Genomic DNA, 17,943 nt, shown 5'->3' with positions numbered 1-17,943 from the left:
GGGTTATTTGAGTTGCACTTGACTTCCTGCCTTGACTCAGCAGAGCATATGCTCCCGGCCACATGAAACACTTGTCAGGCTGTGGCTTTATAGTGTCCTGCCCACATGTCCCATGCACAGGAAAATGAATCATTACTCAGAATGCGGGGTCTGTGAGAGGAACATTTTTAAGGTCCTTAGGCATGTTTAGGGAAACTAAGGTTCATGAAACTTTTCTGGACTTTTTTTGGTAATATTATTTTTGGCCCAATAGAGCAAAGCTTTGTTTCGAGTTTGACGCAATGAAAGGAAAATATTTCATTTTAATTTATTTTTTTTCTGATATGCGAATTACATATAATTATCCTGGTAATTGAATACACTGGCAATTTTGCAATTATCATGTTGGTTTCCCTTGTGAGCTCACTTGATTGCAGTTTGACTGGCATGAGCTTTGGTTTGTGCAGTGTCCTCCGGGCGTGTTGTGATTCTTGTCTCCGCTTTGCCAAGATCAGGGAAGACCTCACCAGAAACCTCCTTTCACAGCTCGAGTAATGTCTCAGCATGTTTTACCTGCATGGTATGTATTGTGTGTGTGTGTGTGTGTCAATGTGGTTGACTGGGGGAGTGCAGACTATCGGTCTTGCTTTGACTCGCACGCAGACTGCATGCAAACATACAAAAAGCCGTTGCTATAGCAATACCCAGTGTAGAGCCGTAGGAGTATCAGACATTTAAGCAGGTTGTTTCATAATAATCTGGTCTCATGGTGAGACGTAGTGAATTAGAGTGAAAAAAAAAAAACATCTCCTCAGGAGCTCACTGGTGACCTTTTAATGTATTTGTCAGATACTGCTATAGAAATGCATGGCAGTCATTTTTAAAAGGTTTAACAGCTCCCCCCACTGTTGCATCTTATCAAGTGCAAGACACAATCATTAACACTGTGTTGCATCACGACCCAAACCTTTGATACCATCCTATATGTGTGGAAAAAAGGACTCCTGTGCAGGTATTGTTTTGAAACTTAATATTTAACAATTTATTAAAAAAAACAAAAAAACATTGCACATTAAACAATTTGACGATTGCAGCAATGTGCACTTCCTTATAAACAGGAAATGAAACACATGAATAAATTAAGTGTTCAATAAACATATTTACACTTTAGACAATTCCCTGTATTGCATTGTTCTCTATTGTGATAATGTACATTTTCACAGGTTGCCTCTCTAGCCATTTTTAAAGTAGGACATCAAGATATCAGATAAGTGTGCACACACACACGTTTTTGGAGTTTTAGGTGCTATAAAGTAAGAATGTGTTCACAAATATAAATTCTAATTGTTTATTTGTTATCAATATCCTATATCAAATCAATATTTTGGTCAAAATACCCTTTCCCTTTGGACCAGCATGACTTCTTCTAGCACATTGTCAGGGATTTTGTAGGATTCTATTCAATTAACCAATTATACCAAACAGGTGCTAATGATCGTCATATTCATATGAAGGTGGAAACACAGTCAATACGTGAAACAGAAGCAGCTCTGTGGAAGGGTGACAACTGGGTGAGAAACAGTCAGACTCTGCTGCCAAGGAGAGGCGGGGGAAGGCAGTTTCATATCACGGCTCAGACACATGGCAAGACTGAGTACAGCAGCACGACACAGGGTAGTTCTTCTACACCAGCAACGTCTCTCCCAGGCAAAGATTTCAAACAAGCATTTTGTAAATTGATAAAATAATAAACAATAAGACTTATATTTGTGAAAGCATTCTTACTTTACAGCACTTCCCACACCTGTCTAAAATGTGTAGCACAGTGCTGTATACAATATCTTAAAAAATATCTCATGAGGGAATTCTAGTCATGATAGAAAGAGCACTTAGGTTTCCTCTTCCTACACAGCATCATTTCATCACTTGTTTCTTACAATACACAACACTTATTGTGAAAAATCTTACTTTTAAAATTTTGGTCAGTGGAAAAAATTGGGTACGAGGCGAGTCTACAGACGCCCAAACACTGATTTGGAGCAGAAGACATCTAAAACACAAATCTTGTATGAAAATATGTGGAATGTGTATTCACTGTAGCATCTGAGTCAGATTAAAGAAAAAAAACAAAACCTGACGTCATACAAGCAGATGCATCGCAGTTACCACACACACACACACACAGAGATATGGTCCTAGTGTTTATCATGATGCACTGAAACTCCTCTGTTTACAGCAAACGACCTACTGTAGCTGAAGGCTAGGCCAATGATGCCATATTGTTATGTCTTGCTGTGGATCGTTTGACAACCAGCTGAAACACCTACTCACATCTGAGCTTTAAAAGCACCAAAGAAACGAGGGTTTTCCTGGCTGCGTGTGAGGTTTCTGCGGTATCTCTGCAGGTACAGACAGCACACTGGTCTACGGCAGAGGGAGCAGTCAGTGTTTCCATCCCCTGGACATTTCCATCTCTGTGACGCATCACAGGCCGTCCATCATGGCCAGAAGGTCATCTCCTTTGCTGCTGGCGCTGGGAGATTGATCCCCAGACTCTGTGAACTCTCCCATGATCTTTGCCAGCTCAGCATTGGCCTGTTGGTCCTGAAAGACAACGTCATTCAACAGCGTTGGAGTTACCAAAGTTTATATACGTCATTAACACTTAAGACTAACAAAGCTTCACATATCTGATCCATCAGCATGTGATAAAGCAACAAAATGAAAATGACAGATTTCAACATTGCATTAAAAGGTTTTATGATTGAGGGCACAGGAAAAGTTGGCATATCAAGACATGCCAGTAAGTGCAATAGAAGCAGGTTAAGTCAATTAAAGATGACGATTAGTAATTACATGACTGAACAGTCACTCCTGCTTCCACGGTTCACTGCACTGGAAAAATGTCAGACATGGTGGATGAGAGGAGCAGACCACAACATTCCTCCACTGACTTCATGCAAAAAGCAAATATTTCCACAATAATAAATGAGAAGCAGCTACTGCAACAGCTACTGGCACTTTTCATTTGCCTCATCAAGCTGCATGTTCTTATCCCCACCTGCTGCGTATCTCAGTGAACTAACTCCCAATAATAAATTAACTAGTTAATAAAGCCCCAGAGAAATTCCTCAGGTCTGAAATTAGAAAAGAATGCACACAATCTGCATGTAACTTGGCTGGTTCTAACATCGTCGAAGTCAGGCTTTGTCAAGTTGATATTAACATCCATCCCCAGTGATCCAAACACATAGTACAGGTTTGAACGGTCCTAATGTGTCTAGTCCTTCCTCAGATCTGACGGAAACCACAATCAAAGGTGGTTTGAGGATGTATTTGTCCACATTCCTGAGCTGCATGTGAACAGTCGTACTTAGTGTGATCTGACTGGGATTGGATCACTGAAGAAAGATAGTCTTAAGTAATGAATACCCTCACCTTAAAATGACAGATCTATGCTGAGACTTTTTGTCTCTACGGTCAAAAACTGGACACTGGACAATGCTTTTCTGACAAAATATATAAATAATAAATAATATCTTTACCTTTGTTGCTTGAATGTTTATGATTCCACACGACAGCTCATCTGGTCTTGATATTAATGCCTCTCTGTTAAGTTAATAAAAACAAGTCATCAATTATTTTCACACACATAAAATGAAGATTTTAATTTATTTGAACAGGTGCAACACACAAAAAAGGGACTCACTCTTCTTCCTCGTCTGTAGCGAAAAGGTTGACTCGGAAACCACAGTCTGTGTTTCCAGATTTCTGAACTTCTAAGCCTCCCATTAACTTGGCCAAAAGATTCAGCTCCTCTTTGGCCAAAGGGTTGGGAGCAGCATTGACCTGTTGACACACAGTGGATTGTTTACTTGAGTATATTTGAACTGAGATCCTTTTCCTGTAAATGAGTCTGGACCAGGGCCATAAAATCCCTGCGTATGTGACTGTGGACATGACACAGTGGCAAAATCAATCTTTAAATAAATGTAACTCTTGCATTCATGTTGTTTACAGGACTGACAGTGAACCAGTTTCACCTTTGTGTGCTGGGCAGAATTTTTAGATGTTCCCGACATGTGGGTTTCCACCGGGCGGCTTACACTGTACCTGAATGAGGAGACGAGAAAGACGGGGTCAAAGGTTATGAGGATACAACAGCGTCAAAGATGTCAGAACAACAACCTCCCTGAATTGAAGTTTATTTAACAAAACATTACATAATCAGTATCAGTTTGAAGGCACATATCTAAATGTAAATGTTTGTATAGGGATACTTCAGTTGATAGATTTGTGTGATGTTATAAATATGTTTGCTATTGAATGAATCCATGATTTTCTTTTTTATTATTTATTTACGTCTTTGTGTTTTTTTCCCTTTTCCCCACTTCCCCACATTTATGTGGTTATTTTGCAAAGTTTTATCACATAATGCATAAAAAAAACTGTATTTAGGTTTGCTAAGTCAAGGCTTAATACATTTGAAAGTGTAATTTTACACTTCACTGCCACTTACTTTATCAGTTCTTCAGAATGGCTGTGAGTCACAGGCATGTAAGCGTCTCTATGCTTTAATACCTTGAGGTCATTTGAAAGTAATGCTCTGGTAAATTGAGCATTTTAATAGAGACGTGACATGGATTGTGACATCTATACTTTGCACCTGATCAGGTGATCAGCAAAGGATAAAATGGATCCTTGGACGTCGCAGATTCACCAGGGGTGAATCCACCGGTTGCAAAAATAAGTCATTGAAAATGAATGAAAATGAGCTTTTACTTCTCACTTTTCATGATAATTATCACTAATTATAACGTCAGTAAACATTTTTCTGAGGAGTTAATGGTCTCAATCACCAGTTCCAGGTCTTCTTCAACAGAATATGATGTCAATTTAGTAAATTATGTTGTCATTGAGATGAAAACAGATGATAAATCAGATGGGAGTGGACACCAGCGTGATTGACAGCTGGTTGCAAGTGACAGCTGTGAATTTCGGATTGCAAAAACACGTAACACACGGTGCCAGTCAAATTGCAAAACTTAAGCATTAACAACAGGAATAATATCCTGTCATCTCACCCCTCTTGACCTATTAATACAAGCCTGACTAACACAGAGTCATTTTAACCAGCATGAGGATGCAAATTACATGTCTTACATGTTTGTGCCAAGTTTGGTTACCCTGTCTCCAAAGATCTCAAAAGACCCTTCCCGGACAGCTGCAGTGTAGTTTCCTCCATTAGTGAACTGCAGCCTGTTCACTTCTTCCCCTGTACAGCTAAACATCCTGTAAATACCACAATCAAAAACACAACATTTCTGAGATGAAAGCGATTGGACCCCTTCACAGTTGTTGTTTTGATGAAGTCAGGAAGTTCTGCTGTTGATGTGATCGCACGTTTCCTCTGAGTATTAAATGTTTCAGGCTCTTTTTTTTTTTAATTGTGGTTGTATGATGTCCTGTTGCATTACAAATCATCATATTTATTATATTGAATGAATTTGTGAAAGACACTAATTATTATAAATTGAATATTATATATATTAATTAAAACAAATACATGGAATACAGAAAATAATATTTAAAAAAGGTCAGTTATACATACACTTCTTTCATTTTAAGCCATATTCTCGTGTTGTACAGAGAACATTAAGAACAGTGTATGAAATACTGTAAATATGTAAATGTTTGGTTAAGGGATAAGCAGTGTATACACTGAGTTGTGTGTAATAGGAATGGGGTAGGTACATATAAGTTTATACTTCAGCCTACTCCTTTTCAAACACTTGACGAGATGTAAATGTATGTGTTGTCATTGTAAACGTTGCACATGTGTTTGGAAAAAAAATAAAAAAAGAAGCTTCTAAACACACGCAAATATCCTGCCTTTAACATTAAAAAGCCAAAGAAATAAACTGTATTTTAAACATGTAATAGTATATATTTCATTTTAGAGTGTTTTTACAGTGTATTGTCACAAATATCTCAGAGCCTAGAGATAAAACTTGTGTGCAGCTTTATATCCACATATATCTCGTATATCGGGATTTAGCCTAAAAACCATATCGCCCAGCCTTACAGTAATCAATACCAAATTATATTGTTCCTAGACTCACTATGACCCTGTTCTGGGAATCAAGTTGAAACACAATCACACTTTCTGAAAACATGGCTGCCAGGGGGGAAAACAAGGGAAACAAATTTCAAACACTTAACAGAACGCTCACACAACTAAATCTGCATCCATCCATCCGTCTACAACATGTTAAGAATATGCTCACTGCTTAATCTCACAGTTAGACAACCTTTTCCAGATGAACACTGAACTTTGTAAACTGTTCAAACTCCTTCACCAAAGCCCATTGAGAAAATCAGCATTTTTAGTTAGCAGGGACACAGGAGCTACTGGTGTGTTCTGCTTTATTTGGCCAGTCTGTGTCACTTATCTGAAGGAATGACTTGAAACACCAAAGTCACAATATAACACATTTGAACTCACTGGTGGAGGCAGCAGTGGATCAGAAAACTCCTGTGTACCATGATTTAACATTGGTAACTTTCTCTATGGACAAAAGGCGACATATTCTTAACATGTCTTAGTGAGTGAGGTGTGTGTATACTTACATATCAGTACCTCATAATACTACACTTCAAAAAAAAACCCTGAACTATCCCTGTACGTAATGAGACATAAGCTAAACACTTCTAAAAGTAGAAGGTAGACGCTTCTTCAACAAAACCCTTGTAATGCAATTAGCTGCAGACAGGCCTGCTTAGCATCAGAGCACAAGGTCTGGGTACAATCAGAAAACCGAACATTAAATGTTTATTCCCACTATCTCTACCATCCTTTTAAAGTTAATATTATTTAGTCATAAGGGATTTAAGGGCTGTTTACGGTTGTACCTTATCAAGCCTGGGACTTGTGTCCCGTAAGGCACGGGGCCACTGGTGGGAAGAACAAAGCGGCCATTGGAGTTCTGTACTTTGTCCTTGAGGAAAATGGAAACCTGGCATCGGAGAAAACACAATAAAAGCCTTGTGAGGAAAATACGACAAAAAAAGAAAGAGAATAGATCTAAATAGAAATGGACTTACCCTTATGTGCATGTCTTGGAAGAAGATTAGAAGAGTTTGTCTAATCAGCTGGAATTCACCACTGGATAGGGGCGTATACATCTAAAAGGTCAAAATAAAAGCAACCATTTAAAACACCTGAGGTGATTAAGAATGAAAAGTGTGGACTTAAAATACAGAAATGAACATGCAATAAGAATAGGTAAAATTACCATACTCAGTTGAGTGATGAGTTTGTACTTTAATTGATTTTTAATAAGTTTTTTCAATTGGATAATAATAAAAAAATATATAATATGAATACTTACTTACTGAAACTGTTCAATAGTGAAATTATAAAATGGTTTAATTCTTTTTATTGCCTGTTATTGAACTCCAGGCTCTTACAGTGGTATGCAAAAGGAGACAAACACAGTGATATTTGAGAAGTGAAATAAAGTTTATATGATTTACAGAAAGTGTGCAAGAATTATTTAAACAAAATTAGGCATGTGCATAAATTTAGGCACCACAAAAGAAAAATTAACTCAATATTTTGTGCATCCTCCTTTTGCAGAAATAACAGCCTCTAAACGCTTCCTATAGCTTCCAATTAGAGTCTGGATTCTGGTGGAAGGTATTTTGGACCATTCTTCTTTACAAAACATCTTCACTTCAGTCAGGTTTGATGGTTTTCCGAGCATGGACAGCCCACTTTAAATCACACCACACATTTTCAATAATATTCAGGTCTGGGGACTGAGATGGCCATTCCAGAACACTGTATTTGTTCCTCTGCATGAATGCCTTAGTAGATTTTGAGTAGTGTTTAGGGTCATTGTCTTGTTGAAAGATCCAGCCCCGGCGCAACTTCAACTTTGTCACTGATTCCTGGACATTGTTCTCCAGAACCTGCTGATATTGAGTGGAATCCATGTGACCCTCAACTTTAACAAGATTCCCAGTCCCTGCACTGGCCACACATGGAACCGCCACCAAATTTTACTGTAGGTAGCAAGTGTTTTTCTTGGAATGCTGTGTTCTTTTTCCGCCATGCCTTGTTTGGCCAAAATAACTCTATTTTAGTTTCATCAGACCACAGCACCTTATTCCAAAATGAAGCTGGCTTGTCCAAATGTGCTTTAGCATACCTCAAGTGACTCTGTTTGTGGCGGGTGCAGAGAAAAGGCTTTTTCTGCATTACTCTTCCATACAGCATCTCCTTGTGTAAAGTGTGCTGAATAGTTGAACGATGCACAGTGACACCATCTGCAGCAAGATGATGTTGTAGGTCTTTGGAGCTGGTCTGTGGGTTGACTGTGACTGTTCTCACTATCCTTCGCCTCTGCTTATCTGAGATTTTTCTTGGTCTGCCACTTCGGGCCTTAACTAGAACTGTGCCTGTGGTCTTCCAATTCCTCACAATGTTCCTTACAGTTGAAACTGAGAGCTTAAATCTCTGAGATAGCTTTCTGTATCCTTCCCCTAAACCATGATGTTGAACAATCATTGTTTTCAGGTCATTTAAGAGTTGTTTTGAGGCTCCCATGTTGCCACTCTTCAGAGAAGATGCAAAGAGGAGAAACACTTACAATTGGCCTCCTTAAATACCCTTTCTCATGATTGGATTCACCCGTGTATGGAGGTCAAGGGTCAGTGAGGTTACCAAACCAATTTTGAGTTCCAATAATTAGTGCTAAAGGTATTGAAATCAATAAAATGACAAGGGTGCCTACATTTATGCACATGCCTAATTTTGTTTAAATAATTCTTGCACACTTTCTGTAAATCATATAAACTTTATTTCACTTCTCAAATATCACTGTGTTTGTCTCCTATATATTTAACTGAAATTTCTTATTCAAACAACCAATGATTTATAAAGGAAAATCATGAACATTTACAGGGGTGCCCAAACTTTTGCATACCACTGTATGTGGAGGCAAAGACAACATGTTTAACTATGACTATAATCCACTACATTGGTATTAAAAAAAGGGGACTCATTTACACATTTAAATTATTTTATAGAAGCTGATTTTTTTAATGATGACTTAGTCATAGGCGACAAACAAGCTGCTGCTGAAACAAATATATATATATACACACACTCCCTTGTACTAATATCTATATATTAATTCAAAACATAATTTATATTAGTAAGTAAGGCACTTAAAATGCTAACATTAATATCATCTGTTATTGCACTGGTATCCAGATGTAGTCTGTTTGGTTTACTGGTGGAGCCTTTACTATGACTGTGACCTCTCTAACACTAATGTGTTTCCTTTTTTTGGCTGAGTAACATGTACTCCATGGCAGTTTCTTACAGAGGATTGTTACAAAATCAACGTCTTGCAGAACACAGCAGGAAGCACCAAATAGTGTCTCATGTAATTACCCAACTAAAACTCACGTGTGTCTCACCTCTATGAGCTGTTGAAAAGTCTCATCAACCTGGCTGAGGATGCTGGGAGTGTCTTTCACAAAGTCCTTGATGGCGTCCATGTGGTTGAAGGACACCAGGAGGATGTCCTTCGGTCGGGGACATAGAAGCACCTGGTACTTGAAAGCCATGGTCATCAAATCATAGAGCTGTGAAGAGGAACATTTGCACGACGTGACCGTCTCACACAACAGCAGAATCAGTTTGTAGATGTTGATGCATAACAACAGAGGGAGCCGCACACAGATGATTAGATACAGAGTAAACACCACTGCTGCTATATAGATTTAGCTTTTTGTAACTCAAAGGCATGATTGATTTTAAACTATAACCCAAGAAGATACTGTAGAACAAACTGGGATCAAAATGCTGTTGATGACTGAACAAGGACTACAACAATAATAAAATATATTGTGGTGGGCAGTTGGTTTGTGGGTAGGGGTGTGTTCTGAGCTGACATACGTTTGCTGTATGGGGCACATGTGCTCTTGTTGTTGCAACACGGAATAAACCTGTGAAAGTCGTCTACGTCTCCGCCTTTCCTCATCCTGCCACAATATATGTATATATGTATATATGTATATGTATATGTATATATGTATATATATATATATATATATATATATATATATATATATATACACACATATATATACACACACACATATATATATATACACACACATACATATATATATATATATATACACATACACACACACACACACACACACACGTATCAAGTATCAAGTAAGTAAAATATAGATTAATTGATAATGAAAATAAATAATAATCTATTGAACAAGACTGATACACTTTATGGAGAATTCAGGTGTTTCACGTTGTGGCAACAGTTTCACTGTGACTGTTCTCCAGTGCACAAAGCAAGGACTATGAAGACATAGTTTGACATTAGTTTGCGTTTGGTGTGGAAGAACTTGACTGATGCGCGCAGAGCCCTGACCTCAACCCCATCGAGCACCTTTGGGATGAACTGGAACAGAGATTGTGAGCCAGACCTTCTCATCCAACATCAGTGCCTCACCTCATAAATGTTCTACAGAATGAATGAACACTTCAAAATCTTGAGGAAAGTCTTCCAAGAAGAGTGGAAGCTGTTAAAGCTGCAAAGGGGACCAACTCCATATTAAAGTAATGTATATGTATTTAAATATGTCATTATAGTCCCTGTTGGTGTAATGGCCAGGTGTCCGAATACTTAAGTCCATATAGTGTATGTGAAGAAAGACAGACAGAGAGAAAGAAAGAAAGAAAGAGAAAGTCTCAGTCTCTACCTTGTCCATGCTGGCTTGATTGAGCCTCATGATGGATGCGTGGGCCAGCCGGTCAAACACAGTCCTCAGGGCCTTCTTGGAGTAAAGCTCCTGTGGCTTGAAAAGCTCCTCCAGGAACTTTTTGTTGAACATGGTGGTGATGATGTCATTCATAACTAATGAGGCAAACAGCACAACAGAAAATGTTAAGTGAGGTTGGACAAGTTGACTTTCTGCACTGTAGGCTCTGAAGAAGGCGGAGGAGCATTCTATACTGTACTGCAGTGGTTTTCAAAGTGGGGTGCGGGGATCCCTCAGGGGTCGGCCAGCCATTGCTGGTTTCTATGTATACAAAATAATGCAGTGTCAATGAGAGGGTGAAGGAGAGAAGCAACAGACTGTTTGTGGCATCAGCAGGTCCCTCACATTCAAAGAAATGGAACCAGATCTTCACTCTGTTTTCAACACGGCTGTGACTACAGTTCATTTTGTGACGCAAGACCGCAACAGTTGTTTCTTGGATAACACTGCACACAAGTGGATGCTGCAACGTGATACACTGCTGTATCACTCTGAAGTGTGATGGTTCTGTTGCAGTAAAGGTTTGCTGTAGGTGTTTGAGAAACAGCTCTGATTGGATGTTGTATTTGTGATTCATGGCCTGGCAATGAGAGAGGAGAAACACTACATCTAGTTTTTATGGCAGCCAGGAGTACACATGACAGGAAGCGTGTTAGCATTATGATGAAGGGGGGCCTTGGAAAATGTTCTCCTCTGTTAAAGATCCCAGGATCCCAGTACTTCTGAGAAGCCCTGCTATACTATGCAGTATGCTGACCAAAATATTTTCATCTAAAGCCAAATCCCAAAGACCCTAATAAGAGCAGCTGCATGGAAAGCATCAGCATATATCCTACATGGCAGCAGACCCACAGCGAGGTGTTTGCACTCCCCTCAAACATGTCAAATTCAGACAGAAATTGCCAAAATCACTGTTGTGACCATCAACAGTTTACATACTTATTTTGTATCTGCTCAAGGGTGAGGCAAGCAAACAAATGCAAATAAAGGTGGCTAGTATTTTCTGTGGAAGAAGCCAAAGTTCAACTTCAACAAAGTTCAACTTGAATCTTTATTCAACAAGAAAATAAAGATTCAAAAAGGTCCAATGTGCAACTTTTACATCAGTTTATTGGGGGAAAAGTGAATGCACTACCCATATGTGTATATATGTTTATAAACACTTTATAATAAAACGTATTTGGTTTTCATAGCCTTAGAATAAGCCTTAAAGTTCTTGAGACCTTGCTTTATTAAAGCAACCATCTTGCTCCATCATGTTTATACGGGAACCTGAATGGACAAACCAGTAAGACCTTGAAATGGAAGTGTCCTATGAAAATTAAGAAAAACAGCTCTGCTTAAACCAAAGAGTTGTGAAAGTGTTGACATCCTTTCTGGTACACGCAGGTCACCATAATTCCCTGAGGTACATGGGAAAGGGAAGAGGGAGTCCTCTTTAATTGTTGTACACTCTCCTCTGAGCATTAGATGCCAGTAATTCTTACACACTGGACCTTTTAAATTGGATTTATATGATGTGCAGGTATTGATCGCAGTTAATCACAAGCTCCTTTACTATTAAAAGGCGACATAGAATGCTTGTATCACACATATATGTTAGTTATGGAGGTCTACTTACATATATTAACTTGTTTTCATGATTAAAAACCTCCTAATCGCTGCAAACGAGCCGATCAAAATATCTCCTCACTGACGCTCTCGTCAGCCGCGCTGTTTCAGACCAAAACCACACCCCCAGAACGTGGACTGTGTTGTGATTGGCCAGCCAACGAGAGCTTTCCTACTGTCCTGTGATTGGCCAGGTACCTGGAAGTGACGTAATAGATAGGCCAGCTCTCAGATACACAGCTCCCCCTCTGGCACGGTGGATGCCCTGCAACTCAGCAGCTACAACGAGAGTAGTTCTTCTTCTTCTGCGGTTGAATGTACGCAACCGGATGTGCCCGGACTAGTGCCCGCACCGGGAGGCGCTACGGTGGTGAGAGGAGTGGTGAGGATTTCTGATGACGACATCAAATTAAGGTGTAATAAGTGCCGAGCCGCTTCGCAGAGCCCAGGAAAACAATACAACACTATTTTCTCAGCAGTGGCTGAACTGTTTGTTCTGAAACTTTAGGGTTTCATAAACGAGGTAATGACGCAGATACACACACACAAACGCAGCGTTAATTGGAGCTTCCGGTCTATGTCGCCTTTAATATGGTGATACAATCAAAGCATCTCAGGGCCCAAACCACCTCAACCGCCACCACCAAACCAATCTAAATACTGTGCCTGTGTACATACACACAACCAGAAGGCACTATTTAAAAGCTGATCTATGCATATGATGTCAAATCTGTTTATCCAGCTCTACTTCATGTGGCGCACACTGGTTTGGTCTAGTCTAAAGCAGAAAGAGCTACTAAAGAGCTACTAAAAGCTACTGCTTATGCTTGGTTATAATACCTCTCCTTCTGTCCTCCTCTATCCAGCCAACTACTGTGGAAACTTTGTGAATTAAAAAGAGACAAATGAATTCAAAATTGTGTGTGGTTGTATCGTGAAATTATACAGTGAATGTGCACATTTAGCACAAGATGTGTTGCCCCTCCTTATTTGTTGATATTGTAAATGCCTTTTTTATATTTTTTTGTTTTGTCCATGTTTTTCCTACCTTTTAGTGTACATACATGAGTATTTTGTGCCTGGAGACCTCAGATATAAAATCTGGCATGTTTACATGCTGTCTATGTCCATTTCCATGACAAAATAAAATATCACCCATCGGCTACGGCGTCATGCGACACAAAATGTGTGATTTTATGAAAAAAAAAAGGTGTATTTTAAAGATAAACAACAACATGACCCACTATTATTAACTCTTGACTTTACACTGACTTAGTTTCTGAAACTTGTTCACACACACCACGCAGTAAATGCACAGAGTGAGCAGTTATCGCATTATATACCGCTGACGTTCACACTGCAGGGTGACTTTAGTGTTGTTAGCATGATAGCTGCTAAGCTAAAGCTAGCTACCTTTCTTAGCTTTGTCAGCGGGGATATTCTGCGCTCGCAGCCGCTGGTCCAGGATGTAGAGCATCTCCCCGCCGAGGTTGATGAAGAGCAGCGGCAGAGTCCTTGAAGACATGATGGCGTTCGTACGGTTCAGTATCTCCGGGAAAATAGAAGCATGTAGCGGCTACTGCTAGCAAACTGATGCGGGGATCTGTCTGTTTGGTAAAACCTCTTCTGGTTGCCAGGCCACGAAGAAAATAGCCAATCAGAGCACAGTGCATAGTGACGTGTAAAAAAGAGGGCGGAGTTAGATGGATGCAAAACCACCTGTGGAATTTCAAATTAAAATTTAATATAATAATTTTTTATTTAGAAAGCACTTTAAGAAACAGCAGTACTGGACAAAATGCTGCACATATTCATTAAAAACATCTATAATATGACAAAACATGTAAAAAAAAAGTTTTTAATACAACGATACTTGATTAACTAAAATGCCAGAAAATAAGACATCATGTGCTAAAACAAATATTGCACATGTATTCATTTCTTGCCCGAGCCACGAACAACGTTTCGTGCAAGGAACCTATTGTTATCCTTCAGATTATTATTTTTTTTTTTCTTGTTACTGTATTCGCTATGCACCATAACACAAGTAATTTCCTTGTATGTTAATATCTACTTAACAATTGAACAGATTTGGTCAAATCAAATGTATATAAAGTGTTTATTATTATCATTTAGGCAAATTAATTGTTTATTTGAAGGCTTTTAAATGCTTGAAAACTCATCAAAGTGATTGTGTGACTGATTGTGATTATAATCATCATCATAATCTCAGGTCTCACAAAAGTAAATGTCACAAAAAATCTAATTGAACAATCACGTTTTTATTGACATCATGCGCAAATCTAATCACTTAGGCTGTGCACAACTGAACAATGTGATTTATTTACACAGAATGCTTGCATTGTAGAAACAGTCTGTCACATGGATGCATGGCCACACACAGTAAATAAAAATATTACATTTAATACATTGATAGGCATATTTTAACTGTTGTCTGCATTAAAATAAACAAATTATGACCACATAAGCAAGACATCATCACCAAACAGGGAAAATACTGAAAGGAGCAGGTACGGAATCTGTTTTTGTGTCTGGGTTTGGTTAAACTTCTCCATTCCTGATACGGATTTCTCGAGCCATCCTGCACAAGTCACAAAGTCCACAGAAGCAGGACATCAAGGCGTCGTTGCACACAGTTCCCTATGGTGATTGCACAAAAAAGAAAGAGAGAGAGAGAGAGAAGAAAAAAAATCACAACATAGAACAACTGTCTGTTATAAAACATGCTGCAATTCAGGTTTCTCAATGGCAGGGAAAACCCAACATTTCCGATTTTTTCTAAATTTCTGTCTTTCAAAAGAGCCAGGTTATCAAAAGGTGATTGCCTGTGTCAAATTCAAACTCCTTACCACAAGAAGTTTGACTGTATATATACATATATATATATATGTATATATACTGTATGTATACTGTGTTTTATACGAGTGTCATACCTGAATACCATAGGTCAGTCTCATATGAGTCTTCATGGCTGTTAATCCACCTGGCAGACAGCCCAAACAGCAGTTTTCTCCATATTTATCCGCTGTGTAGCAGCCCAGTGCCAATGGGCAGAAAAAGCCGAGAGCACCTGCACGACACAAATGTATGACGTGAAGATATTCAAAATAAAATGATTTGTGATTCTTTGGTGTATGGACAGAAATGAATTGTACTCACAGACAAGCAAATCGCTGCAGCAGTCACACAGGCCTGTGCTCCACTCTCCTGTTTGGACATTTGTCCCATAGCCGCCTGCACCTGGTTGCTGGGAGACAACTGGGTTTGACATTTTTTCTGGGGGAGGATTACTGGATCTGCTGCTTGTCTTTGAGTCAGTCGCCTGGTGGAGAACACATTCAGTCAGCTGTTGTCAAGTGTTGAAGAAATGCCCTGAAACTGATGTTTAATGCGTCACACTTGTTTTTACATGTGGTCGTATGAGCGTGTGCATGATTGCTATTCATTTCTACAGAAGGAAATGATGCAAAGGTACAAGTAAAGACACTCAGACTGCACAGTGTGTAATCTACATTTCACAGGTTTACTTCTCAACACCTGTTAATGTGAGATGTTATCCTGCTAACTTCATTGTAACGTATTGTTTGTGGTTTTGCTTTATCCGTCTTGATTTGTCTGTTTGGATTATTTTTCTGCTCTATCTTTGCTCATATGTGCTGCAGAGCAGGAACTCGGTAAAAATCTGTTTTTAAACTGAGCCAGGACAGTTTAACGGATACATTTTTACTGTTACTTTCATTATTTTCCTGTATACTAATCAAATTGAATGAAACCGAATGAAAAATTAATCAAGAATTGAGCTAAATTCAGAACACAGTCAGTGTTTGTCACTTCAGCTACTAATACACTGATGCTGCTCAAAATTTGTGACCCAATATCCAAAATTTTATCCAAAAAATGAAATAAATGACATTGTTTTTTGGAATTCATCCTTTCAATTTTTTTCCCCTAATTTAATTAGAAAATTATCACACAACAAATAAATTGATATATAGTGGCATAAAAGTATTGGGACTGTGGTGTTACCATCATGAATCATAAATATCTATACTATGAGCCGTGTATGCTCTCAGACAGAAAGAAAGAAAAATATGAAGCAGTTCATTGAGGGATGAAACATTGAAATTAATCTTAATTTTAATCCTAAACCTTTAAAACATTTAAACAATTTAGGCATACCGTTGAGCATAAGTATCATACAATGCATTTTAAGAGTGGAAAAACTGAGATGAATTCGCAGCGAGAAGGAAAAAGAGGTGTCACTTACCAGAAGAGTCTTGACAGTGTGTACTCCTCCTGATCAAACTGACAAAGTCCACACCACACAGGAAACTGTGACGATCGCGAGCTGTGAAATGCTGGGGTTTGCTGGCAAACTGCTGTGTTCGAAGATGACAAAGATCTGTGGAGGTTCAATGGCAATCATAAGCTGCAGTTCACTTGAAGGGAGTCTCCTGGGCTTTCATTGGTCTGTCCATGTCATGCATCAGCAAAGTTCAGACAAGCTGTGAGAAACTTTCACAGCAGAATCACTTCACGTTTCCTTTCCTTTGCATTTTGAATCAATCAGTGTCTGAGTTCCCTAAATGTGTGCGGCGTTTGCATGGCACAGCACGGAACTGTGGTTGTTTTTCTGCACACTGAAGGAACCAGATGTTGAGGTTTTAAAGGGACGCTTTTAAAGGTGCCGTGCGTGAAAGTTTGGGGAAATGAAAGATAAAGTACTTTTTCACTTTTTTCAGCATACAATCGTCTGATTGTATGAATTGTTGTTTTTAATGAACCCAGAATGAGTCTTTTATATTTATATCATGAGCTGGGTCACCTCTACCGAAGGCCCTGGTGTACTTCAGTGCACAACAGACCCAACGCGCACGTGTCAGCTGTGAGTCACTTCAACCAGACGTGTGCGAGGAAGCTGTAGCATCGTTCTCTTCATCTTTGGTATGTCAGGATCCGCGATATGCGACACACACGGCATATGCTCGGAAGAACACCACAGGCTTGAGGCCCCCATTTTTGGACCACCCACAATGGACAAACTAAATATCTTTTTTTACTTTCAGTTTTGACACTAACTGAAGGCTACAGTGGTTCAACACACTTGCAAGAGTGCAGAGTGAGATGAGGTGAGAAAAGTTCAGCTGCAACATGCAACTTCACCAATAAATGCTGCTCAGTTTTACATGCTGCACCTTTAAGTCCTTAAACCATATCTGTGGGTAATCCCCTGTAATTCTTTGTTTTGTCGTCCACTACATGATAAAACTGACTCATGAATTCCTGAAGCCATAGCATGGATCATAGTTAAGTATGATCATTTTCTGATTTGAGGCACAAGGAAAAAAGCTATATATAATTCAACAAATCAACATGTAAAGGTCAACGTAACCATTGACATCTCAGTTAAAAAAGTATAAAATGACTGGCTTGTCAGATGCTGCAGTAGGCATTTTGCAGTTGATCCAT

At 39.0% G+C, this 17,943-nt stretch overlaps 2 protein-coding genes across 2 annotated transcripts; both read right to left on the bottom strand.

Moving 5' to 3' along the window:
- Positions 1-1,010: 1,010 nt before the first annotated feature.
- oscp1b (organic solute carrier partner 1b) lies at positions 1,011-14,081 on the bottom strand. Its single transcript, XM_058648739.1, has 10 exons — positions 13,867-14,081; positions 10,783-10,937; positions 9,469-9,636; positions 7,084-7,164; positions 6,892-6,995; positions 5,143-5,271; positions 4,023-4,092; positions 3,689-3,828; positions 3,525-3,588; positions 1,011-2,583 (listed from the first exon to the last, which is right to left on the bottom strand). Exons 1-10 carry the CDS (start codon positions 13,976-13,978, stop codon positions 2,464-2,466), a joined length of 1,143 nt encoding a protein of 380 aa, XP_058504722.1. The 5' UTR covers positions 13,979-14,081; the 3' UTR covers positions 1,011-2,463.
- A 633-nt stretch (positions 14,082-14,714) lies between these two features.
- On the bottom strand, positions 14,715-16,963 carry LOC131471542 (cornifelin homolog). The gene is made up of 4 exons (XM_058648144.1): positions 16,742-16,963; positions 15,634-15,796; positions 15,408-15,544; positions 14,715-15,114 (listed from the first exon to the last, which is right to left on the bottom strand). The coding sequence occupies exons 2-4, from the start codon at positions 15,743-15,745 to the stop codon at positions 15,016-15,018; spliced, it is 348 nt and encodes a 115-aa protein (XP_058504127.1). The 5' UTR covers positions 15,746-15,796; positions 16,742-16,963; the 3' UTR covers positions 14,715-15,015.
- Between the last annotated feature and the right edge of the window lie 980 nt (positions 16,964-17,943).

This window comes from Solea solea, chromosome 13, assembly GCF_958295425.1.
Source record: "Solea solea chromosome 13, fSolSol10.1, whole genome shotgun sequence".
NCBI classification, from domain to species: domain Eukaryota; kingdom Metazoa; phylum Chordata; class Actinopteri; order Pleuronectiformes; family Soleidae; genus Solea; species Solea solea.
The sequence above is the reverse complement of the archived record's forward strand: the minus strand, read 5'-3'. Positions and strand labels throughout refer to the sequence as shown.